General features: G+C 45.0%; 1 protein-coding gene across 2 annotated transcripts in view; it reads right to left on the reverse strand.

Moving 5' to 3' along the window:
- Positions 1 to 26084, reverse strand: part of NOC3L (NOC3 like DNA replication regulator) — a 52053-nt gene that overhangs the window by 20741 nt on the left and 5228 nt on the right. The window contains exons 3-11 of one of the 2 annotated variants that reach the window (XM_078773747.1): positions 25399 to 25591; positions 22722 to 22842; positions 22421 to 22575; positions 22133 to 22210; positions 17829 to 17965; positions 17484 to 17645; positions 17278 to 17371; positions 3624 to 3808; positions 3120 to 3248 (exon numbers count right to left, since the gene is read on the reverse strand). In XM_078773747.1, coding sequence (XP_078629873.1) covers positions 3120 to 3248; positions 3624 to 3808; positions 17278 to 17371; positions 17484 to 17645; positions 17829 to 17965; positions 22133 to 22210; positions 22421 to 22575; positions 22722 to 22842; positions 25399 to 25591 — 1254 coding nt within the window. Of the gene's footprint in view, positions 1 to 3119; positions 3249 to 3623; positions 3809 to 17277; positions 17372 to 17483; positions 17646 to 17828; positions 17966 to 22132; positions 22211 to 22420; positions 22605 to 22721; positions 22843 to 25398; positions 25592 to 26084 lie in introns of both variants that reach the window. The other variant, XM_078773748.1, reaches the window with a different exon arrangement.

Raw genomic sequence — 26084 nt, forward strand, 5'->3', positions numbered from 1 at the left:
GAGAAAGGAACAAAGAGTTGAGATGTGAAAAGCCTGGACCTTGGGGGTTTAACCAGGGGGTTACTGGAAGAATGCACGTGTCCTGAAGGTGATGGGGAGGGTCAAATGACAGAAAGTAGAGGGAGCTAAACCTGAGTAGAGGTGACAAAAAAACAACACGAACAAAATGCGATGCGAGAGCAACAGACCTTGAACTTCAGCCTCGTCATGAGAGAATCCAATAATTTTGAAAGCTTTAGATTCCACAGGATCTAGGAGAGATCGATATGATGCTGGAATGCCAGCCCGTAGGGAAGAGCAGTACTCTATTGAGCTATGGACAAAGTCCTTGTAGTTTTGCGAAAAGTTCCGATTTTTAGCTCACCTGGACTTCAGTCCAGTGAGCTAAAAACTTTAGTCCAGTGAGCTTATGTGATCGAGCAGTGTCCATAGGTAAGTCGGTGAGAGTGAGTGAGTGAGTCTGTAAGCACCTCAGCCATTATCGCTGGAACCAAGCACATGATTTTGATGAAACTTGGCCACAAGCTGCATATCTGATGCCGAATGAAGGTGTATTGATCGCATCAAAATCTGCTCTCATTGATGGGGTCTATGGGGGGGGGGGGGGGGGGGAGGTGCAGGGGAGGTTTGACACCCTCCACTCCCCAAATAGGTATTTGCTCTCTTCTCTGAAACTACACACACGATTTTGATGAAATTTCACCACAACCGTTATCCGTTATGTACCAAAGCTGGTTCACAGCATTAAAAAAAAAAAAAAAAAAAAAATCAGTGTCCAAGACTTTAAAGGGTCTTGTGGGGGGGGGGGGGGGGGGTTGATCCCTCCAAAATAGGTATTGGCTCTCTTCTCCGAAACTACACACGATTTGGACGAAACATGACTGTAAGGCCGAAAAAAATATATTGCTGGTCTCTGGTCAGACCAAAGTTCCAGAATTGATGTGGCGATGTGGTTCTTTTTTTTCTTTTTTGAAAAGCATGGATTGCACATATAAAGGTGTTGTTTTTTGTGTCCTCATGCCTTGCGGTCCTCCTCATCTGCCGTGGTGCCGTCCAGAGAGAAATTAAAGACAGCCAATGGGACAGGTCAGCCTTTTTGTAAATAATGAACACAAGCTTAATAAGTTATTTTAAAATGTATTTATTCTGAAAATCATTAAGTTCTTCAAGCATATTATAGACTGCCATTTCATTTTCGAGATCGCCTCGCCGTACCGTCAAACATTCCAATGCGTCGATCGCGTCAACACTGCGCATGCGCAAGTGGTCTAACAGGCGATTGCCGAAGCATTTGAATGCTGAAAAAACCGTGGTTGGACGACGAAACATGTGCAAATGACTACACCCCGGAGCAATCTTCGTGTACGGGATGACACGCTGCATGTGTATCAAAGCCGCGCATGCGCAGATGGGCTGTATGGTGTGGTTCAAATCGGCGCATTCGCAGCTGGGCTAACGCGGGAGCGCTTGAATCCATGGCGATGGTCTCCCACGATCTCTTCTCCCAGTCCACCAGATTATCACAGACACTTACAACTTCATGACAAACGAGATAGGATCCAGGCCTAACTAACGAGACCACCCGCAGCTCTCGGCCTTCTGGTTGCTTCACAAAAACCCGACAAAGAACGTCTTCGTTTCAATAAATGACAATTTGGGCTAGCGGCTAGGGTGCCGGCTTAGGATCCTAGGATCCTGGGTTCGAATCTCGGTCGATCGCCGAATTAATGCCAGGGGGGTTGACTCAGCCTGTCATCCTTCCGAGGTCGGCTAATTGAGTACCAGTTCACTGGTTATTCCCTGCTTGTCGTTAAAGGCGGCAAAAAGGGTTGGCGTCAGGAAGGGCATCCGGCCGTAAAACATTGCTTCAAAAAGGGGACCGAAAAACAACAACTACCACGGTCCCCGAAAAGGCCAACCCCCGCTTTGCGGGGAAAAATGGCCTCTAAAAAAAAAATAAAAAAAAATCCAGCCGATTGGATTCATGACGGCACAGCACACAAAACTACTCATATCTTTGGAATGGCTGGTTGGATTTGGACAAACTAAACGTAGTTTTGTAGGGGAGAACTGTGCGCGAACGTCGATACCAATGGCGACCCTCATAGACCCATATTTCATTAAGGTAGCGCGCCGGCCCGGCAACATGCATACATTATATGGCTCCTCACGCTCGAAATCGCGTTTTCGGCGAGAACGTGACGTCACGGCTCACTTAATTGCAATTATCTCGTCTCAGCGCCGCCTCAAGTATACGCAAATACTTGAGGCGGCACGGCATTGTTTATGTTTAATGTGCTCTATATTTAAATATAGATGGCGCGCGATGTTGTAGGTACCGTTGGAAATTTGGAGAAAAAAGAAATAAAATTGTTGACGTGCAGGGTCAAAATCGATGCGCGCGCTGACCGGAGACCAGAATTTTTTATTTTTTTTGGCCTAAGCTTCATCACCCGTTATGTACCAAAGTTTGTCCATGGCATTAAATAAATAATGATCTGAGAGAGTCTACGGGGGCAGGTGAAGCGTTAACCCCCAAAATAGGTATTAGCTCTCTTCTCCGAAACAACATACATGATTTCGATGATGTAGTAAAGTTTGTTCACGGTATTAAAAAAAGAAATCAGGGGTTTGCCCCCAAAAATACATATTTACTTTCTTCTCCGTTACATATTTTGTGCGTCATCCACACCAACCAATGGTTCCCCGATTCTTCCAAGTGAGCACAGGGACATTTCTCCCTATTTTTCAATGAAGGATTTGGAATGAAAAGAGCCCAGTCTGCAGATGGCTTTGGAGGCCAGCTTTGCCATATGGTCGGCCCAGGGAGTGTCTTATTGTGAGGCCTCAAGGTCTGATCTCAAGAGGAGCTAAACACAAACCTCTTATTTCCAGGACCTCCTCCAGTGGCAGACTATGGAAACAGATGGGATGGGTTCGTTTGACAATCCTTCGAGAGCAACAAGGCGAGGGCGACATTTCCCAGGAGACTTTTGCAAGGAGTGGCACTGCGACAGGCAGTTCCCACAACTATCCACACTCCCTCCCCCACCCATACACCTCCACCAATACCATTCAGTGAAGCAGAATTAATTAAAAAAATGAAAACGGCATCTTACCTCAGGGCGCAGCTGAAAGTTTTGCTTCCGTATGAGTGCAGCTATCAACCTCGTCGCAGCGAGGGAGGACTCCCCTCGTCGGTCTTCACGGAACATTTTGGATATAGCAGCGCAGCAACATTCGCCAATCTTCACCAGGTGCAACAGAAACAGAAGGCAAATTAGCTAATAATTCCAACAGTATGGAAGATCAGCAATAGGAAAAATTCAGGTTTTTAGAACTAGACCCAACAGACCCATGCTTCCTTACACAATGTTCCGTCACTTTCTACAACACCAAGACCAGCTTGAGCACCACCGTCTAAAATGGTTTCAGTTGGTCACAAGTTCACCTAAAAAGTGTCAATAATTATCATTTATGTTTCTTTATCCCAAGTCCTTATGTTATGTTTCTATCCCAGTAGGATCGTGTTGAGATGGAATCATCGAGCAACTGCTCCTCATCTCAATTCATCATCTATCAATGAACAAAGACAGTTGAGGAAGGTGGAACGACAATCTTACCTTCGGAGACCGATGGTCCATCAGAGGTACAACCAGCAGGAGCACATTGCGGTGGAAGTTAAAATGGGGAAGGCCTACAACAAGGCGACAGAGGCAGCGGACTGCCACCTCAGCCAGGCCCTGCAAAGCTTCACTCACCACTCCTGCCACTCCTCGTTTAGAACCGCTGGTTCCCTTTTGCCAAGCTGAAGGAAATGCAGGATAGGTAGGCGTATTAATCCAAGGTCAAAGGTGGTGGACTGCAAATGGCGAAACATTAAAGGCCTGAGCCAAGAACACCAGATTATGAATGACAGGATGCTGCAACCTATCATATATGCCAACAGGAAGTAAGGATCATCTCTTTGGACATATCCTAGCATGATATGACAACTGACTATCATTGCCAAATAGACCCTCATTGTAATATCCATCAACCTAATCCTTATTTAAGACAAGAATGGCACTCGGTAGAGAGCATACCTCCATCAGGCTGAACCGGATCTGCATTCGGACTTTAACCAAAAACGAATCGGCTTGTTCTTGTCACTTACCCCAACTCATCCACCAAGTCTTGGCATTATCCGTCCACAACGTTTTAAAATATCATGCGATATAATCGGTTTTGGTCCCATCTCAGTGGTGGAAAATCACTTTTTAAGAAAATGTAAATTTAAAAATATTAAAATATAAAAAATATTTATTGTGATCTTTAAATATTAAAAAATTCTCATATTCGGATCCGGATCTTCACCAAAGTCTAATCAACGATTACTTGGAACACACCCAACCTGTCCACCAAATTTCATCCAAATCCATCCACACCCTTTTGAGAAATCGTGCTACACTGTAGAGTGTAGAACGTCATTCACATTTCCAACGTTCGCGTAATCGCGGTTCCATCTTCCTGCTCCTGATATTCTCCTTCTCACATAATTACTCCTCCTGTGTGATTGGAATAGTGTCTGCCCGATGGAAAAGAGTGCGAATGACATATAATTTATGGATCAATGGGTGGTGTGGATCAAACTGTAAATAGTGGTTAGTATTGAGTACCAGTTCACTGGTAATTCCCTGTTTGTCGCTAAAGGCGGCAAAAAGGGTTGGCGTCAGGAAGGGCATCCGGCCGTAAAACATTGTTTCAAAAAGGGGACCAAAAAACAACAACAACCACGGTTCGGGAAAAAGGCCAACCCCCGCTTGCGGGGAAAAATGGCCTCTAAAGGTGGTTTATTGTCCTGTCACCAGCGATTTAGACCGCCGAATGACGAATTGCCGAACGTTTTTTTTACTCCCGAGGCATCCGGCTGAAAATGGCAGTTCTGGCGCGCACGGGATGGAAGAGATGCAAGGTATTTATCTCACGAAAAACACAGGTTTAATCCGGAACCCACAACGAGAAGACACGACAGTAAATTCAACAAATAATGATTTAATGAAAATAAATCCAAGATGAAAATGTCAAAATTAATGCGAGGTAAAAACTAAAATTCTAACTGAGGTACTTCACACTCAAACTCAAATATAGTTATGGCCACAAATATTGGCACCCTTGCACTTTTTTCAAATAATGCACCATATCTTCCAGAAAATTGTTGAAATTAAAAAACATCTTGGTATCCACGTATGTATTTCTTTGGTTTGCAGTGGAACAAAACAAAAAAGCTGAAAAAACTACAAAATATTAGCTTATTCCACACAGAAATCCTAAAATGCCCCAGATAATATTATTGGCAGCTTTTAGAAGTTGTTAGAAATAATTAGATTTAAAGCAGGTGATTCTCCTTTACTTTGGAATTGAACTCGACAGTAGTGAGTTGCAGGTGCCTGCAATTTAAAAATCACTCATTTAACCAGTTTGAGCAGAGTAAAGGAGTCATTCTGCTGTTTTGTGTCACTGTGTGTACTGCAATGAGCATGGAGAATAGAAAGACAAGCAGAGAATTGTCTAAGAAGGTGAGACACAAGATTGTAGCCAAGCATGGAAATCTCAAGGTTACAAGTCAATCTCCAGAGACCTTGATGTTCCTGTGTCCACCGTACACAATGTTATCAGGAAGTTAAAGGCCCATGGCACTGTACCCCACCTCCCGGTACGTGGCTGCAAGAGAAAACTGGATCGAAGATTGCAGCGAAGGATTGCTCTAATGGTGGTGCAAGCACCTCGATCAACTGCCAAACAGATTCAAGCTGACCTTCAGACACAAGGTACGACAGTTTCAACTCGCACCATCCGTCACCAACTCAATGAAAGGCGGTTCTATGGTGGGAGACCCAGGAGGTCCCCACTGCTGAGAAAGCCCGACTGGAGTTTTCCAAAACACTCCTGAACAAGGCAAAATCCTTCTGGGAGAATGTCCTGTCGACAGATGAAACCAAATTAGAGGTATTTGGTAAAGCACATTATCTCTATGTTTACAGAAAACAAAATGAAGCCTTCAACGTAAAGAACACCTTCCCGACAGTCAAACATGGAGGAGGTTCCATGATGTTTTTTGTGGTTGCTGTGCTGCCTCTGGCACTGGGTGCCTTGAATGTGTGCATGGCATCATGAAATCAGGAGATCAGGAGATTACCAAGGCATTTTGGAGCACAATGTTAAACCCAGTGTCAAAGCTGGTCCTCTGTCGAAGGTCATGTGTCTTACAGCAGGACAATGACCCCAAACACACTTCAAAAAGCACCCATGGTTCAAGACCATGACAAAACAAGTTCAAGTTCAAAACAAAACAAAACAAGTTCAAGACAAAACGCTGGACTGTTCTGAAGTGACAAGCAATGAGTCCAGATCTAAATCCCATTGAACACCTGTGGGGATATCTGAAAAAAGCAGTTTGGGAGAAGGCACCTTTCAAATCTAGGAGAACTGGAGCAGTTTGCACAAGAAGAGTGGAACAAACTGCCAGTAGAGAGGTGCAGGAAGCCCATTCATGGCTCTAGGAAGCGATTGACTGCAGTTATTTTGTCCAAAGTCTGTGCTACCAAATATTAAGTCGAGGGTGACAATAATTTTGCCAATGCCATTTCTTTTTATTTTCTGATTTAAAGGGATATGTCAAGTTCTGAAAAAAAAAAAAAAAAAAAAGGTTCTGTAATATCAACAGTGAAATAAAGAATTGTGGAGACCAAATACTTTTTTCAATTTCAACTTATTTTTCGAGAGAATGGCGAGTTATTTGAAAAAACGTGAAAGGGTGCCAATATTTTTGGCCACGACTGTGCATACACAAAGGGAAAGATCAATTAAATGAAAATCCCCCCTTTTTGCCAGCACTCAGCTTTGGCCTCAACGAGGACTTTTAGGAGCTTGGCGGCTGTTGAAACTGGTGAGGTCGGTCGACGAAAGGACCGCATGTCGAAGCGCCCCAAAATGGCGCCGGTCAATCACGCGAGCGCACCGAGCCGTGAAGCGACAGCCAAAAACGTCCTCCTCTCAATTTCTGGCCAGCGAGCACAACGCGGCTTCCAGCTCCCCCGAAGAGCACCACAGACCAACAACACCTCTCCTCTGACTTTGCCAAAGTTCCCACAAAAGCTCCAAAAGCTCTCCTCACAAGCGCACACACCGAGCAAGAACCAACCAAGCCACCCCAGAGAGACGTGCTCTTCTTCCTCCCACTCCCTCTCGAAGCTTCTTGCTCTCACGTCACCCCGACCAATCGCAAGCTCAAGGGCGTGGCCTGCCGGCTCTGTTCTCCATGCCCTCATAGCACTCTTGGGGCGTGGCCTTCTGGCTTTGCTTGGCGTGAGTGTTCATCAAGGCGTGGCTTACTTGCAGATCGGCAATGTCCGGGTAGTGTCAGCGGTTGTGGTAGTTTAATGGAGGTTTTGCATGGCCGGCATTGTAAATGTAAAACGTAATGGAAAGTGATAAAGGGAATATCACGTACTGGGGAGAACTAACCTTAACCCCTGACTAGTTAGCACAGCTTCACCCCTCGTGTGAAGACACATAAACAAACTTCAGCTACAGTTTCCCTACTTAAATACATTGAGATGTCTCCGACGCGTCCACGGTCCATACAATAACTATACAATCCTATCTTTACGATGGGATTCTTCCATCTACCCCAACAAAGGTAACAGTATGTTTGGATTTCCTGTAAACTTCAAAATCCACGTGGCCATCACCATTCATGTGAATCTTACAATCAAGAAAGGCCAACTGATCATTGTTGGATGGTTCTTGTGTGAACTCGAATCATGTAGCAACGGCTCCCCATCTCAATTCATCATCTATCAATGAACAAAGACAGTTGAGGAAGGTGGAACGATTCGGTAATTCTAAAGGGTTTCGTTCGTTTCTAGGTTTGGCCTATTTCATATTTAAAATGTAAAACTGAATCGCTTCCTCTGGACACGGTTGCGATTTTTCACATTTGTAGAATAATCTCCCAGAATATGTCCTGTGCTGCTATTCCCTCCAGCAGTTCAAGATCACAGAAAATATCTATTTAATGTTGTCTTCCATAACTACACAAACATTGTATATTCATGCTAAGCCTGCTACAACAGGGCAGTCAATCAATGAAGATGCCTTTCTTTGGGGGCCAACGACATGAGGCTGGGTGTCCTGTCGGCTAGCATTCACAGTTACAACAACAACAACAACAACAACAACAACAACAACATGCATTTTAAGGCCATTTTCCTTGCTAGAGGGGGGTTAGCCTTGCGGTCCCCGTGACAATATTCTCCATTTTGCCCTATTTTCTGCATCTCTCCTTGTTAACCCCCTTGCCCGCATTTCTTCTTCCACCATCTTTAGCCAAGTCTTTCTCGGTCTTCCCCGTCCTCGACTTCCTTCTACATTCATTCCATCACTCTTATCAACCAGTCACTTTCATCCTTCCTCAACACATGACCAAACCATCTCAACCTGTTCCTCTTCACAGCATCAATCACAGGCTCTATTTCCATCATCTTTCACAATTCATCATTTGTCTTCCTCTCTCTCAACGATACTCCACACATCCATCGAACCATTCGCATTTCCACCCTTTCCAACCTTCATTGCTGCTCTACGTTCATTACCCATGTCTCGCTCCCATAAATCATAACACTTCTCACACATGCAGCATACACCTTTCCCTTCAGCTTCAACGACACTCCCCTCCTGATCAGCACGCCACTCAGTTCCCGAAACTTCTTCCATGCACATCTCACTCTAGCAACCGTTGCCGAGTCTGATCCACCTTCTCCATTCAGCATGTCTCCGAGGTAGCAAAATGTTTTCACACCTTCCAGCTTCACGCCGTCTCCAAGATCCAACTCAACATTTCCTCCATCTGCAGCTCCCTCTGTGCACACCTTACATTTGAATGTAGCTGCCACACTGGTTAATGACCCTCTCAGACCACTACATTTTTGAAGAACCCACTCAGCGCACATTGTACATTGAATGGAGTTCACTCCGACACCCTTCCTACACACAGCACAGGGCCACTTCCCAGTTCTTTCCACCTCACCACATGCTTTACCACTTGCTATCACCTTCGTCTTTCCGATATTCACCTTCAGACCTTTTGTCTCCATACATTCCTTCCACTTGTTCATCTTTTCCTTCAGTCCATCCATACTTTCCGCAATCAACACCAGATCATCTGCATACAACAACTCCCACGGTAAACCCTCCTTTAAGTTCTGAGCCAGCACCTCCATCACAGCTACAAATAGTAGTGGACTTAGTACCGACCCCTGATGCACTCCCACCTTCACCTCAAACTCACCACTGTTCCCGTCCTTCGTCCTTACAGCTGTGCGCGCTCTTTTGTACATTGCCATCACTACTCTGATCAACCATTCCTCCACTCCTAACTTCCTCAATGTCCATGTCAATACTTTGCGTGGAACCCCATCGAATGCTTTCTCCAGATCAACAAACCCAAGAAACAACTTCTTCCTCTTCTCCATGTACTTCTCCTGCAACTGCCTCACAATGAAAAGAGCGTTTGTCGTTCCTCTTCCTGGCATAAATCAAAACTGCATTTCGTCGATCTTCACTTTCTTCCTTATCCTCCTCTCCAACACCCTTTCCAATACCTTCATTCCATGCTCCAATAACTTTATCACACGGTACGAGCCACACTCCAGAGGGTCACCTTTCCCCTTGTATAGAGGGACGAGGGTACTCAGTTCCCAATCCACTGGAATGCGGCCTTCTTTCACCACCAGATTACAGATCTCTGTCATTCTCTTCACACCCCAAGTTCCTGCTGCCTTCAACATATCTCCCACAACTCCCGTCGGCCCTCCCGCTTTTCTACTCTTCATTGCTTTTATCGCTTCCTCAACTTCCTTCTCAGTTATCTTCTCTGCCAGTCCTAAAACTGGGTTACTCTCTATGTTGCCATCCCATTCATTCTCTGTATTCAACAACAACAAACAACAACAGGCATTTTAAAAGGCCATTTTCCCTGCAAGAGCGGGGGTTAGCCTTGCGGTCCCCATGACAATGTTCTCCATTTTGCCCTATTTTCCGCATCTCTCCTTGTTAACCCCCTTTCCCGCATTTCTTCTTCGACCATCTTTAGCCAAGTCTTTCTCGGTCTTCCCCGTCCTCTACTTCCTTCCACATTCATTTCCATCACTCTTCTCAACCAGTCACTTTCATCCCTCCTCAACACATGACCAAACCATCTCAAACTGTTTCTCTTCACAGCATCCATCACAGGCTCTATTCCCATCATCTTTCGCAATTCATCATTTGGCTTCCTCTCTCTCAACGATACTCCACACATCCACCGAACCATTGGCATTTCCACCCTTTCCAGCCTTCGTTGCTGCTCTACGTTCATTACCCATGTCTCGCTCCCATAAATCATAACACTTCTCACACATGCAGCATACACCTTTCCCTTCAGCTTCAACGACACTCCCCTCCTCATCAGCACGCCACTCAGTTCCCAAAACTTCTTCCATGCACATCTCACTCCAACAACCGTTGCCGAGTCTGATCCACCTTCTCCATTCAGCATGTCTCCTAGGTAACAAAATGTTTTCACACCTTCCAGCTTCACGCCGTCTCCAAGATCCAACTCAACATTTCCTCCATCTGCAGCTCCCTCTGTGCACACCTGACACTTGAATGTTGTTGCCACACTGGTTAATGACCCTCTCAAACCACTACATTTTTGATGAACCCACTCAGCGCACATTGTACATTGAATTGAGTTCACTCCGACACCCTTCCTGCACATAGCACATGGCCACTTCGCAGTTCTTTCCATCTCACCACATGCCATCACCTTTGTTTTTCCGATATTCACCTTCAGACCTTTCGTCTCCATACAGTCCTTCCACTTGTTCAACTTCTCCTTCAGTCCATCCATACTTTCTGCAATCAACACCAGATCATCTGCAAACAACTCCCACGGTAAACCCTCCTTTACGTTCCGAGCCAGCACCTCCATCACAGCTACAAATAGTAGTGCACTTAGTACCGACCCCTGATGCACTCCCACCTTCACCTCAAACTCACCACTGTTCCCGTCCTTCGTCCTTACAGCTGTGCGCGCTCCTTTGTACATTGCCATCACAACTCTGATCAATCATTCCTCCACTCCTAACTTCCTTAATGCCCAGGTCACTACTTCACGTGGAACCCTATCGAATGCTTTCTCCAGATCAACAAACCCAAGAAACAACTTCTTCCTCCTCTCCATGTACTTCTCCTGACACTGCCTCACAATGAAAAGCGCATCTGTCATTCCTCTTCCTGGCATAAATCCAAACTGCATTTCGTCGTTCTTCACTTTCTTTCTTATCCTCCTCTCCAACACCCTTTCCAATACCTTCATTCCATGCTCCAATAACTTTATCGCTCGATACGAGCCACAGTCCAGAGGGTTACCTTTCCCCTTGTATAGAGGGACGAGGGTACTCCGTTCCCAATCCACTGGAATGCGGCCTTCTTTCACCACCAGATTACAGATCTCTGTCATTCTCTTCACACCCCAATTTCCCGCTGTCTTCAACATATCTCCCACAACTCCCGTCGGCCCTCCCGCTTTTCTACTCTTCATTGCTTTAATCCCTTCCTCAACTTCCTTGTCGGTTATCTTCTCTGCCGGTCCTAAAACTGGGTTACTCTCTATGTTGCCATCCCATTCATTCTCTGCATTCAACAGTATTTCCATATATCTCTTCCATCTTCCTTTAATTCCATCTTGGTCCACAACGATTTGTCCCACTTCATCCTTCAAGCAACTCACCCCCATCACATCACACTCTCTTTCGCTATCTGCTTTGCCATCCTGAATACCGCTCTCTGACCCTCTTCCAACTCCAAGCGTTCTCCGAACATTTTCCGACATGCCTCCTGCGCCTTTGCTCCCTCTTTCTTTGCAGCCTTCTTGGCTGCCTTATAACTTTCATGCTCTTCCTTTTCTGCCCCCGTACCCTTCGCCTTCTGCCACTCCTTGAACTTCTTCCTATTCTCGTCAATCTTCTTTCCAACTTCATCATCCCACCACCATGTTTTCCAGTGCCTCGGTGGTCCTTTTGTCCATCCACATACCTCACCAACGGCTCCCAACAGACTTTCTTTCATTGACATCCAACCACTTTCAAGCTCAACCACATCATCCTCCACCATACTCAGCCTCTCTTTTAATGCCTCCCTCACTGTCACCTATTTCAACCTCCACACCTTCATTCTCGGTTGGTACTTCACCCGCTGAGCTCTCCTCGCACCTTTCAACCTGATGTCGCAGACAACCAAGTGGTGCTGTGAAAAAGCTTCCTCCCCCGGGATCACCTTTGTGTCCCGGAGGTGCCCCCTATCTCGCCTACGCACCATCAGGTAGTCAACGGTTGCAGTCGACCCACCTGACGTGTATGTAACAAGCTTAATATCCTCTTTCTGGAACTGAGTATTACAAATCAACAAATCAGCTCCATCAGCAAACTCCAAAATCCTTTCACCTTCTCCATTTCTCACACCATATCCGTAACCCCCATGAACTCCCTCAAAACCGTCCATACTCCTTCCCACATGTCCATTTAGGTCTCCTCCTACCACAACAACTTCCTTATCTTTCACGTTTTCCATCAGCTTCTCTATCGCACACCAGAACTTGTCCTTCTCTTCATCGCTCCGACAAACCTGTGGAGCATATCCCGAGATGACGTTCACCAAGAGCTTTCCAATCATCATTTTCACCATCATCAACCTTTCACTCACTCTTGTCACACTCACCACACTGTCTACAAACTCCTCAGAAAACAGGACACCAACACCATTCACGCCCTCCAGGCACCCTTGCCACACAAACTTGTATTTCTGTCCCTGCCTACCCTTCACCATTCTCACACCACTTCCCTTCCATCTTGTCTCCTGCACACAACATATGTCCACTCTTCTTCTGACCAATACTTCCACCACTTCTCCTGATCTCCCTGTCATTGTCCCTACATTCCACGTCCCAAACCTCAGAAACCGATCTCCACGTCGGGCATCAGACTTTTCGTCGTCATAAATGGAGTGATTTCCACCCTTGCTTCGATCGGGTTCTCCACCTTGAGTTTTGACGAGAGGGAGTGGGGTCCCCCACGGGGTACTTCGGGCTGTACCCTGCCCATATCTCGTTGTAATTGTCATGGTTCTCTTTTTGAGGCAATGTTTTTATGGCCGGATGCCCTTCCTGACGCCAACCCTTTTAGTCGCCTCTTACGACACGCAGGGATACGGTGTACCTATTCTAAACCGGGGTACACACCGGAGATTCTCTGTATTCAACAGCATTTCCATATATCTTTTCCATCTTCCTTTAATTCCATCTGGGTCGACAACGATTTGTCCCACTTCATCCTTCAAGCAACTCACCCCCATCACATCACACCTCTCTTTCGCTATCTGCTTTGCAATCCTGAATACTGCTCTCTGACCCTCTTCCGAATCCAAGCGTTCTCCGAACATTTTCCTACATGCCTCCTGCGCCTTTGCTACCTCTTTCTTTGCAGCCTTCTTGGCTGCCTTATAACTTTCATGCTCTGCTGTTTCTGCTCCAGTACCCTTCGCCTTCTGCCACTCCTTGAACTTCTTCCTCTTCTCGTCAATCCTCTTTCCAACTTCATCATCCCACCACCATGTTTACGAGTGCCTCGGTGGTCCTTTTGTCCATCCACATACCTCACCAACGGCTCCCAACAGACTAGCTTTCATTGACATCCAACCACTTTCAAGCTCAACCACAACATCCTCTACCCTACTCAGCCTCTCGTTTAATGCCTCCCTTACTGTCACCTCTTTCAACCTCCACACCTTCATTCTCGGTTGGTACTTCACCCGCCGAGCTCTCCTCGCACCTTTCACCCTTACGTCGCAGACAACCAAGTGGTGCTGTGAAACAGCCTCCTCCCCCGGGATCACCTTTGTGACCCGGAGGTGCCCCCTATCTCGCCTACGCACCATCAGGTAGTCAACGGTTGTCGTCGACCCACCTGACGTGTATGTAACAAGCTTATTATCCTCTTTCTGGAACTGAGTATTACAAATCAACAAATCAGCTCCATCAGCAAACTCCAAAATCCTTTCACCTTCTCCATTTCCCACCCCAAAACCGTAACCCCCATGAACTCCCTCAAAACCATCCATACTCCTTCCCACATTTCCATTTAGGTCTCCTCCTACCACAACAACTTCCTCATCTTTCACGTTTTCCATCAGCTTCTCTATCGCACACCAGAACTTGTCCTTCTCTTCATCGCTCTGACCAACCTGCGGAGCATATCCCGAGATGACGTTCACCAAGAGCTTTCCAATCATCATTTTCACCATCATCAACCTATCACTCACTCTAGTCACACTCACCACACTGTCTACAAACTCCTCAGAAAACAGGACACCAACACCATTCACGCCCTCCAGGCACCCTTGCCACGTAAACTTGTATTTCTGTCCCTGCCTACCCTTCACCATTCTCACACCACTTCCCTTCCATCTCGTCTCTTGGACACAACATATGTCCACTCTTCTTCTGACCAATACTTCCACCACTTCTCCTGATCTCCCTGTCATTGTCCCTCCATTCCATGTCCCAAACCTCAGAAACCGATCTCCACTTCGGGCTGTGCCCTGCCCATATGTAGTTGTAATTGTCATGGCTCTCTTTTTGAGGCAATGTTTTTATGGCCAGATGCCCTTCCTGACGCCAACCTTCTTAGTCGTCTCTTACGACACACAGGGATACGGTGTACCTATTCTAATCCAGGGTACACACTGGGAAACGTTTAAAACATGGAAATTCTGGGGGGGGGGGGGGGGGGGGGGGGGAGGAGGGCGGCGTTAGCATCACGGCTGCGGTGTAAAACATTTAAATAATATTTAAACAAAACCATGAAAAATAATCTGGGAAAAGTCTCTCAGTGAGGACGTGGATTTGAGAAAGAAGGAGCAGAGGTGGAAGAAAAACGAGATATAGGGGGCAGGGCACAAGTCGAGACGTGGAGGAGAGTGAACAAGCACGTGTCCAGGAGGAGAGAAAGAATTAATAAAGAATTATTTACTTATTTTTTTTGTTTATTTGTTTGTTTTTAAAACGTTGGACAAAGGGTAAGATGTTCGTGAGAGGTAGGGGAGAGAAAAGAAAATCAAAGAAACAAGCAAATACTATGAAGGAAAGAACTTCTATTCACAAAATACTGATGGGGGGGGGGGGGGGGGGGGGAAGGAGCCTGGAGAGACTAGGCCACGCATGAGGTGCGAACAAAAAAAAAAACGACTAATTACACACAAATTTGCAATAATTACAAAACCAAAACTAAATAGAAACACACAAGAACACATACACAATAAAACAAGCATTCTGAGTATTGCGCTGCAATACATGTCCTCTACCGGCAGTCTGTCGTCCGGAAAACTGTTGGGGAAATTAAAAAGGGTTATTTTCCCACAGATTCTGAATCGTTCCCAATCGCTAATTACCTCAGGAAGGGCTCACCTGTGATTTGCACTCGGGACTTCGATTTATACACCTTGCAGACAGGTCAGCAGAAGCACGAGAAAATAAGTTGTTGATAAAGAACCTTTCGAGTCGCTAAATATCAATAATTTATTATATTTTCCGGTTCACGATCAATGGGTGTATATATATATATATATATATATATATATATATATATATATATATATATATATATATATATATATATATATATGTTGCTCGGCTTGGCTCCGCCCTTCGCAAAAGCGCGTGCTGTGTCGCGCTTTTGACGTTCACGAGACGAGGCTGAGGGCACGCGGTGCGGCTTGAGGAGAACTCCAGAATAAACAAGAGATATCCATTTTTAAAATATTTTCGTTTAATTAACGATACCTGCCAAACCACGTGCCCTATCGCAAATTCCAAAAGGACATTTTAGTGGACTGACACGCTGAACAGATCTGTGAAGTTTCCCCTCGATTGGATCACAAATGAGGGAGAGGCTCGGTTTTAAAGGTTCATGCTTAAAAACGCCATAACTCTAAAACCATGTGATGCATGACGTCATGCTCGCTGACTTTTTTTGTTCGTCATGGGTATGCGATTCTGCCTGCAAAGCCTGGCCTCGATCTGTTCAGCCGTTGCAGAGAAAAAGGGGTTTTCGTGTTTTCACGAAAAACAATATGGCGGCTGAACCACGTGACCTGTGACGTCATAATTACCATTAAAATATTCTACAGACCGAGTCCCCCCTACGGTGAAAATTTGATCTCAATCGGTCCAATTATTGCAGAGAAAATCTTTTTCAAAGGAAATTAAAACTTAAAATGGCACCGAGTTAAGGATCATCAGAATTATCAGATTTCCCAAAGTTCAAAGTGCCATAACTTTGTCAAAAATGATCGAAACGTCGTGAAGTTCGAACTCGATCTGTAACTTATCATGAGGAAACCATGTACCAAGTTTGAAATCATTAGCATTAAGCGTTTAGAAAAAAAGTCCGGAAAACTGTTCTTTGCGTGACGGACTGACGGATTGACAGACGGAGGGACGGCATGCAAACCTATAGTCCCCTCCGGTGTACACCACGAGGGGACTAATAACCAGTGGAAATTTGACAAAGGAATTGGGAATGGGAAAATACTCAAACTTTGATGTCGTGGAGAGATCGAAGCAAGCCTCCTCGCTCGAGGGACCGGAAGCGGCAGTCTAGCCAGTCAACAGTTAGATGTATAATAATCACATTACACATTCACAGTTCAAAAAAAAAAAAAAAAAATTAGATGTATAATAAAGCTAGATGTATAATAATCTCACGGGCTGTGCCCTGCCCATACCTAAAGAAAAGGGTAAACCATAGCCTTCTGGCACCCTAGCCAAAATACAAATTATTGTGCTCACATACAAGACCCTGCGACATTGCCAACCGGTGTCGAATCAGTTATTAGCAACAGAATATTCAGAACTTGTGTTCAGCGCCCTGTAACTCTAAAATAGGATAGAATTTTGAATTCCTTTGATGATGAGGCTTCCTATTCCTCAATAAGGCAGTCATACTGCCTTGATCTTGTCGACTTGTTTCTTTCTGGTCTATTTCATGAGTCTTGACCTCTTAACCCTCTCCCCCTGTCCTCCCCCTACACCTCCACCCCCCCAAAAAAAATCATCAAGATCTTGTCAGCTTTCACTTCTTGAGACGTACAAACAAATATAAACACCTCTCAAACAAATCAAATAATGTTGTCTCCAACCTCGAATGACTTGTTCCAAGGCCTCCAGATAGAGCCGGTACTGATTCACCAGTCCCTTCTCAAAGTCCCGTATAGCCTTCACGTCCTTCCGTACCTGCAGGTGTCACCAATGCAATGGCTCATTTACACTTTGCAGAACTTGCCGTGAACCTGCCAAAGTAAAACTGCAATGCCAAGCATGCCTGATGGACAGGAACCCGCCTCACCTTGACAGCAAGTTCGGCCTCAGTGAGCGGACGGACGTGGTAAGATGGCGCGATGTCGCAGAACAGTTCAGCAAGGGACAGCATCACAAAGCGCCGTACAGCGACAGAAACCGCAACACACCTCTCCCCAAGCATGGCCCGCAGCTCCTTCAGCCTTTGTACCTGCCACGTTCATTGTAAAATCGTGCTTCTAAAGTGCCAATACCAAACAAAACGATGGATTCAAATATATTACATCCTTTTAGAATGAGGGAGGTTGAGGAGGTGCTAAGAGGGATCAAGAGAGATCCAGAAAAGAAGGGAGGAAGAAGATAAGGAATGTAGGTGTGGATCGGATCAAAGTACCCCATTGTGTGGTTCAGCCAGCACACTCGATGCCAATAATGCAATACGTCGTTTCTTGTCATTCAGGATCTTTTCCCTCCAGGCAGAAAGTTCAGTCTCTGAAAGGTTCGGGGGAACTGCAAATGGCAGTGGAACTCCTGTACAACAACAAAAGGAATGAAGAATTACGAACATGGTTCGGCCTGCGTCACATTGCTCATTCCCATGGCTCATTAATTGTGCTGGGATTCTAGGTTCATTACCTCTGTCAGTGAAGGTGAACGGAGGATATGTTTTCACACCTGTCTGTCTGTCTGTCTGTCTGTCTGTCTGTCAATAGGATACCTCAAAAAGTTGTGGCCGGATTCGGACGAAATTTGTGGGAGAGGTTGGGTGTGTGACGAGGAAGAAATTATGAGATTTGGTGAAGATCCGGATCCGGATACAAGGATTTTAAATTTTTTTTTTAGGTGATTCTTCATCATTAAGAGATGTGGCCAAAAACGAAATATACTACGATATTTCAAAATGTTGTGGACAAGTTATGCCAGAAATTGGTGGACGAGTTGGTTAGATGATGATAACGAGCCGATTAAAATCTTGTTCAGGTCCAGATCCGGCCTATCAGTGGGATACAAAACAAACTGTTCAGCCTGGCGGAGGCATGCGCCCCACAAAGTGCCATTGCAGTTTCTCATGTTATATATCATTTTGTCTATCGACCTAACAATGTCCCTGTAATTAATGGAAAAGTAAACTGATGCCTTGTAAAGTCTGTCCTGCATATGATAAGCTGTTCCATGAGCCTTATATCAATATTTTTTTTTAAATAGGGCCAATACCACTGGGCACTCACCTGGTAGAATAAAGCATGATACTACACTGACTAAAGGTATTTTTAACCAATTTCAATGGTTGCTACGAGACAGGGCAGCATGTAGAATCATACCAACGTAATCATAAGACTTTAAACGAACAGAAAAATACCTATTTTGGGGAGCAGTCCCCCCACCCCCTCTGTATACCTTCTTAGACCCCGATTTTTATAATGCCTTCAACAAACATTGGTACATCACAGGTGATGAAAGTTGTGATTAAGCCTCATCAAAATTGTGTGTGTGGTTTCAGAGAAGAGAGCAAAAAAATAATTTTGGGGGGTCAAACCCCCTACACATCCCCTTAAGCCTTAATTTTGTAATGCCGTGAACACACGATGACGCATCACGGGTGATGAAGGTTGTGGTCAAGTTTCATAGAAATAGTGTGTGTAGTTTCTGAGAAGAAAGCAAATACCTACTTTGTGGGGGAAACCCCAACGGCCATGCGGGGGAAACCCCCCCAAAGGCCACCTTAGACCCCAATTTTTTAAATGCTGGGAACAAACGATGGTACATCACGGGTCATGAATGGAATGTTGTGGTCAAGTTTAATTGGAATTGTATGTGTAGTTTCTAAGAAGAAAGCAAATACCTATTTTGGTGGGGGCCAAAACCCCTCACCCCCACCCCCTGGAAGATCCCCTCAGGGCCCGATTTTTTTCATGTCATAAACAAACTTTGCTAAATCACGGGTGATGAAGGTTGTGGTCAAGTTTCATCGGAATTGCTTGTGCAGTTACTGAAAACAAAGCAAATACCTATCTTGGGGGGCAATCTCCCCCACTCCCCACCACCCTCCCATGCCCCGTAGACCCCCTTAGACAATAGACATAGATTTTCTTCGTGCCGTGAACAAACTTTGGTACATCACGGGTGATGAAGGTTATGGTCAAGTTTCATCGATATAGTGCATGCATTTCAGCGGAATAAGCTAATTTCTATTTTGGGGGGTCAAACCTGGATTAACTATGACCCCCGAAGACCCCCTTCAGCCCCGATTTTTTTAATGCCGTGAACAAACCTGAGTTGCAACATGTCAAATATAATTTGTTCCAAGTTTGGTCACAATTCCATCAGCGGTTTCGGAGAAGAAGTTGTAAGTGTTTACGGACTGACAGAAGGAGAACGTGCCATCACATACAGATGTGGCCAAAAATATTGGCACCGTTGCACTTTTTTCTAATAACTCACAATTTTCTCGAAAAAGAAGTTGAAATTGACAAAAGTATTTCGTCTCCACAATTCTTTATTTCACTGTTAATATTCCAGAACCTTTGTTTTTTATTCAGAACTTTTATTCAGAAATATATCCTTTTAAATCATAAAATAAAAAGAAATGGCATTGACAAAATTATTGACACCGTAGACTTAATATTTGGTAGCACGGACTTTGGACAAAATAACGGCAGTCAATCGCTTCCTATAGCCATGAATGATCTTCCCACACCTCTCTACTGGCAGTTTGTTCCACTCTTCTTGTGCAAACTGCTCCAGTTCTCCCAGATTTGAAAGGTGCCTTCTCCCAACTGCTATTTTCAGATCTCCCCACAGGTGTTCAATGGGATTTAGATCTGGACTCATTGTTGGCCATTTCAGAACAGTCCAGCATTTCGTCTTGAACAATTCCTGGGTGCTTTTTGAAGTGTGTTTGGGGTCATTGTCCTGCTGCAAGACCCATGACCTTCGACGGAGACCCAGCTTTCTGACACTGGGTTGAACATTGTGCTCCAAAATGCCTTGGTAATCTCCTGATTTCATGATGCCAAGCACACATTCAAGGCACCCAGTGCCAGAAACAGCACAGCAACCCCAAAACATCACTGAACCTCCTCCATGTTTGACTGTAGGGAAGGTGTTCTTTTCTTTGAAGGCTTAGTTTGTTTTCTGTAAACATAGAGATGGTGTGCTTTACCAAAAAGCTCTAATTTGGTCTCATATGTCCACGGGACATTCTCGCAGAAGGATTTTGGCTTGTTCAGGTGTGTTTTGCCAAACTCCAGTCGGGCTTTCTTATGTCTCTCTGTCAGCAATGGGGACCTCCTGGGTCTCCTAAGATAGAACCCCCTTTAATAGAGTTGGTGACGGATGGTGTAAGTTGAAACTGTCGTACCTTGTGTCTGAAGGTCAGCTTGAATCTGTTTGGCAGTTGATTGAGATGAGCACCATCTAGTTGATGAGATGATGGCAGCTCCACCATTCGAACAATCCTCCGCTGCAATCTTCAATGAAGTTTTCTCTTGTGGCCACATCCAGGGAGGTTGGCTACAGTGCCATTGCCCTTAGACTTCCTGATAACATTGCATACGGTGGACACAGGAACATCAATATCAATGTCTCTGGAGATGGATTTGTAGCCTTGAGATTGTCCATGCTTGGCTGCAATCTTGTGTCTGACCTCCTCAGACAATTCTCTGGTTTTATTTCTTTTCTCCATGCTCATTGTGGTACACACAGTGACACAAAACAGCAGAATGACTCCTTTTCTCTCTTCAAACTGGTTGAATGAGTGATTTCTATATTGCAGGCAAATGCAAATCACCACAGGTGAGTTCAATTCAAAGTAAAGGAGAATCACCTGCTTGAAATCCAATAATTTCTAACAACTTCTAAAAGGTGCCAATAATATTGTCCAGGCCATTTTAGGATTTCTAATTTAAGGCTAACCCCCGCTCTTGCAGGGAAAATGGCCTTAAAATGCCTGTTGTTGTTGTTGTTGTTGTATTTTAGGATTTCTATGTGGAATAAGCTAAGATTTAGTAAAAAAAAATTCCATCTTTTTTTGCTTTGTTCCACTGAAAACCAAAGAAATACATGTGTGGATAACAAAATATTTTTAATTTCAACAATTTTCTGGAAGAAATTGTGCATTATTTGAAACAAGCGTTACGCCTAGGTCCCCCGTCGGTGAAGTGATGTGAGTTGACAAAGTGGAAGACGCAAGGCGGCCATCTTGGAGTTTGACGTGGCGACCCAATTTTCAATAGCGTTCTTCCTTATGCCGAGATACACCCACACACCAGATTAGAAGTTGGTCCTTCGTTTATTTTTCAAGATATTCTGCTCACAAGGTTCAGACATACATGGCGGCGGCCATCTTAGATTTTGACGTGGGTTGCACCCACACACCAAATTAGAATTCGGTCCTTCACTTACGCACGCACGTACGGACGCACACACGGACGGAGGGGAAAACCATTGTCCCCCTTTCGCTCCGCGGTGTGACGGGGGACAAAAAGTGCAAGGGTGCCAATATCTTTGGCCACGACCAAGCTCCCCGGAACTACGTTGCAGGTGAGCTAAAAACATTGTCGTTCAGTTCTTCTCATGTAGCATTCAATGTCTATATATTTGGACATTCTGCAGGGTCCTTTAATTCATAGTACAATTAAGACTTTTGACAGCAAGGATGAAAGGGTTAAATCTCAGTTCGTTTAACTCAGTGCTTACTCTGTTTGCGTGGCTTTGCTTTACCCATCTTGCTTTTCGCCACAGCCTCTTCCTCTTCGCAAGCTTCTTCCTGCGAAACTACAGAAAAATTATGGTTTCATTTTGCAATATTTACATACAAACAACAACCTGCCAAAGACAACACCACAGAGAAGCATTTCATGGTTGTGTTCATCCTCAAATGGTTGCTCATTATTGTGATGTCCATATTTCGATAATGGATTAGTCATATACTGAATGAGATACAAACAAGACGCATCTCTCCTTCTCCACCCCCTTATTGTTTACCTGGTCGTTCCATCACCCTGGGGTGGACCCCGGCAGCATCTTTAATGGGTAGGAGATGCACAAGCGGACGAGATGGCTTGGTGGGTCCGGAACGAGGCACGACTTCGTATGGCTCTGGATTCTCTTCACGGCAACGACGCTTGATTGGGGGTGCACTGAGGGAAGAAACAGAGCCAACCATCACCTGCAGAAATAATTTCAAGTAAAACCACAAGTTACTGGTTTTGAGACAATATTTCAGTTAAAGATTTGTCAGGTTCAACTACGACTACCACAGCTCCACTAGCACACCAGATGTCACCTTTCAGCCAAATGGTGGTCAAGGAAAGCACTGTGTTGCCCGACTGCACACATGTAGTTCTCCTCCTCACCCTCCATCATGTCCCATGGAACCTCCACATCGTCTGACTTCTTCTCACCACCTGACAGAGTGAGGCAGTGCATTGGAGTGATCCAATTCTCGAGATCCATTTAATCCCTTCAATGCCTTTTCTATTTCCCAAAACAAAATCCGTTTCGTGTTATCGATGAAAAAAAAATTAGCATTTATCTGTACACTTGCAAAAAAAAAAAAAATTACAATTTTATGATTAACTAGAACAGCACTTGGTAGAGCGCATACCTCCGCAAGGCTGAACTTTGTGTCTCACTGATAGACCGGATCTGGATTCGGACCTGAACCAAAATCTAATTGGCTTGTTCTTGTCACTTAACCAACTCGTCCTCAAAGTTTAGTCATAACTCGTCCATAACTTCTTGAAATATCATGTAATATATCGTTTTTGGTCTTTCACTTAATGGTGAAGAATCACTTAAAAAAAAAAAAAAAATTTTTTATCGTATCCGGATCTTCACCAAAATCTAAGAAATTCTTCCTCGTCACATACTCAACCTGCCTGCAAAATTTCATCCACAACATTTGAGATATCCTGCTCACAAACAAACAGGGGTGAAAACATAACCTCCATCACCGTGAAATCTCAGATAGAAGGGATACCGTATTTTTAGGCATACAAGTCCATACTTCCCCCCCCCCCCCCCCCCGGAAGTCCAGGCCTCAACATATACTCAGAATAGACTTATCTATGTAGTTTAAGGCATTGGATTGCATAAACTACATGATATTTTCTGAAATAAGTACTATAATTGTCAAGTTGAAAACCAAAATCGTTGCCCGGAACGTTTGCCGATTGGTTGAGCAATCAAACGTTAATCCACTCACTGATGCATGTGGTATTATCCAATCAATAACGAGCAATCACTCACCAAATAGGTTTGATCCATCCGTTTTATCCCTAACTACCCTGCGCCCCCCCCCCCCCCCTCGACATTTTTCAACCGCTGGAGATCTCGAATTCTCCTCTCTTGACATTTTTCTCTTGGGTCTTGCGCACATTTTGATACCACATACGTCCAAATCGCCAGTTTGAGTACCAGTTCACTGGTAATTCCCTGCTTGTCGTCAAAGGCGGCAAAAAGGGTTGGCGTCAGGAAGGGCATCCGGCCATAAAACATTGCTTCAAAAAGGGGACCGAAAAACAACAACAACCACGGTTCCCGAAAAAGGCCAACCCCCGCTTGCGGGGAAAAATGGCCTCTAATGGTGTTTTTTTTTTTTTTTATACGTCCAAATCGCACTTGCCCTTCAAGTCACATGACAATTAGTAGTCACATGTCCGAACAAAAACTGCAATTTTTGCGTATATTTATGTACAACAAACACATGTGGAGAGGGACTACATGCAATAGGACACTGATGGTGTAGATAAATTGGTCTGTAATTTCTTCTGAGTGTTCTAGTATGTTGCCTAAGACATAATGAATAATTATTGAACAATATAATTGTTGAACAATATAATTAGGGAATAAATCGACAAATTAACATATTATGAATTTATTTATTTTTTACCATCGCATTCATTACATGATGATCGACATTACATCCTTACTACGTCATCTCAAATTGCCTCCCGCAAAATCACATAAGTCGTAAATCCTTACTATGTCATCTCACAATGCCTCGTATAAAAAATCAATAAAAAATCATGTGCTGTGGAGCCAGTGCTGATATCGATTCTGGAGCTTGTTATAAATACTGTAGTTCAGTTTGTTCTTTATAAATACCCACTCGCCCAACCGAGTCTCCACCCCTTAAATCATCTGAGGCACCCGGTGTATTTTACCACAGGATGATGCAAAAATGTGGGGAATAATAAAATGAAAAATAATATAAACAAACAGGTCTGAAAAAAATGGGGAAACTGGATCCATAGGCTATGTGGCACTCAAAACTAAATTATTCTTGATTACAATGGCAATGTCATCTACAAAGGACGTACAGACGTACCAGTATGTTGAGCGGGCAGATGCCATCGCTTCCCACGTGTTTAAAATATATAGAGGGGGAGGGGCACAGAGTAAGGGGAGGGGAAGAGAGGAGGGGGAGGGGAAGAGAGGTAAGAGAGGAGGTGGAGGGGAAGAGAGGAGGTGGAGGGGAAGAGAGGAGGGGGAGGGGAAGAGAGGAGGTGGAGGGGAAGAGAGGAGGGGGAGGGAATGTGTCGGGGAGAGGGAACGTGTAGGGGAGGGGGAAGGGGAGGGGAAGAGAGGTGGGGTAGGGAAAGGGTTGGGGAGAGGGGAAGAGAGGAGGGGGAGAGAGCAGGGGAATGGGAGGGGGAAGAAGGTAAGAGGGGAGGAAGAGTGAGTGTCGAGCAGTAGGAAGGATGAGGGGGAGCAGTAGGAGGGCTGAGCAGGTATCAGATCAGGAGAGGTGAGCGGGGAGCAGGGCAAGTGAGCGGGGAGCAGGGCAAGTGAGCGGGGAGCAGGGCAAGTGAGCGGGGAGCAGGGCAAGTGAGCGGGGAGCAGGGCAAGTGAGCGGGGAGCAGGGCAAGTGAGCGGGGAGCAGGAGGGGTGGCCACATTGATTATTGTGTAGACCTAGATCCTACTGGCTCGTGCAAGGCAGGTCCACGTTTCACTCACTCGTATGGGACGCACCATGCGGAGGTGGTGCGTGCCGCAGGGCCGACCGCAACTTGCGTTGTTCTTTGCGGGCACGCTTGTCCGTGCTGCGTTGCCTGAACTTGCGCTCACGCATCTTGTTCTGCATCTTCTCATTGCTGGTCTTTAGCAAACGCCGGAAAGTGGGTGCTTTCTTTGTCGAACCACGGCGCTTCTGCACACAGAGGCATGGTAGAGGCACGTCACACACAGCCAGCTGTGTCATTTGATAAACATAAAGAGGTCACCATGCTCAGCAGAAGGGTTTTCCCCAAACAAGACCATGTTAGCCCTTCTATGACGGAGTTGAGACAAGCTCTTAAAGCCACAACGATGGCCGTCAGTCGTCAATCAGTCCGTGGGTCCATAAACATTTACTCCCTCCTCCTCTGAGGCAGATTAACGGATCGTTTTTAAACTCGGCATGACGATTCATGACATTGAGATGCATAAACTAATGGAGACCTTTTTAAAATTCCCATCCAGGTGGTGAGATAATTAACTTAAAATGTAATCTATGTTTGTACATCCATCACACATCGCGAGATTCCGCCATCACGAGATTGTGAATTAAATGAAATAAAAAATTAAAATAAAAACTTTTGTCGGCATTGAATTTAAGCCTCAACTTTATGTGATCTAAATCATAATTTAATTCAACGTCCTAA

This window comes from Myxine glutinosa, chromosome 3, assembly GCF_964187855.1.
Source record: "Myxine glutinosa chromosome 3, kmMyxGlut1.1, whole genome shotgun sequence".
NCBI classification, from domain to species: domain Eukaryota; kingdom Metazoa; phylum Chordata; class Myxini; order Myxiniformes; family Myxinidae; genus Myxine; species Myxine glutinosa.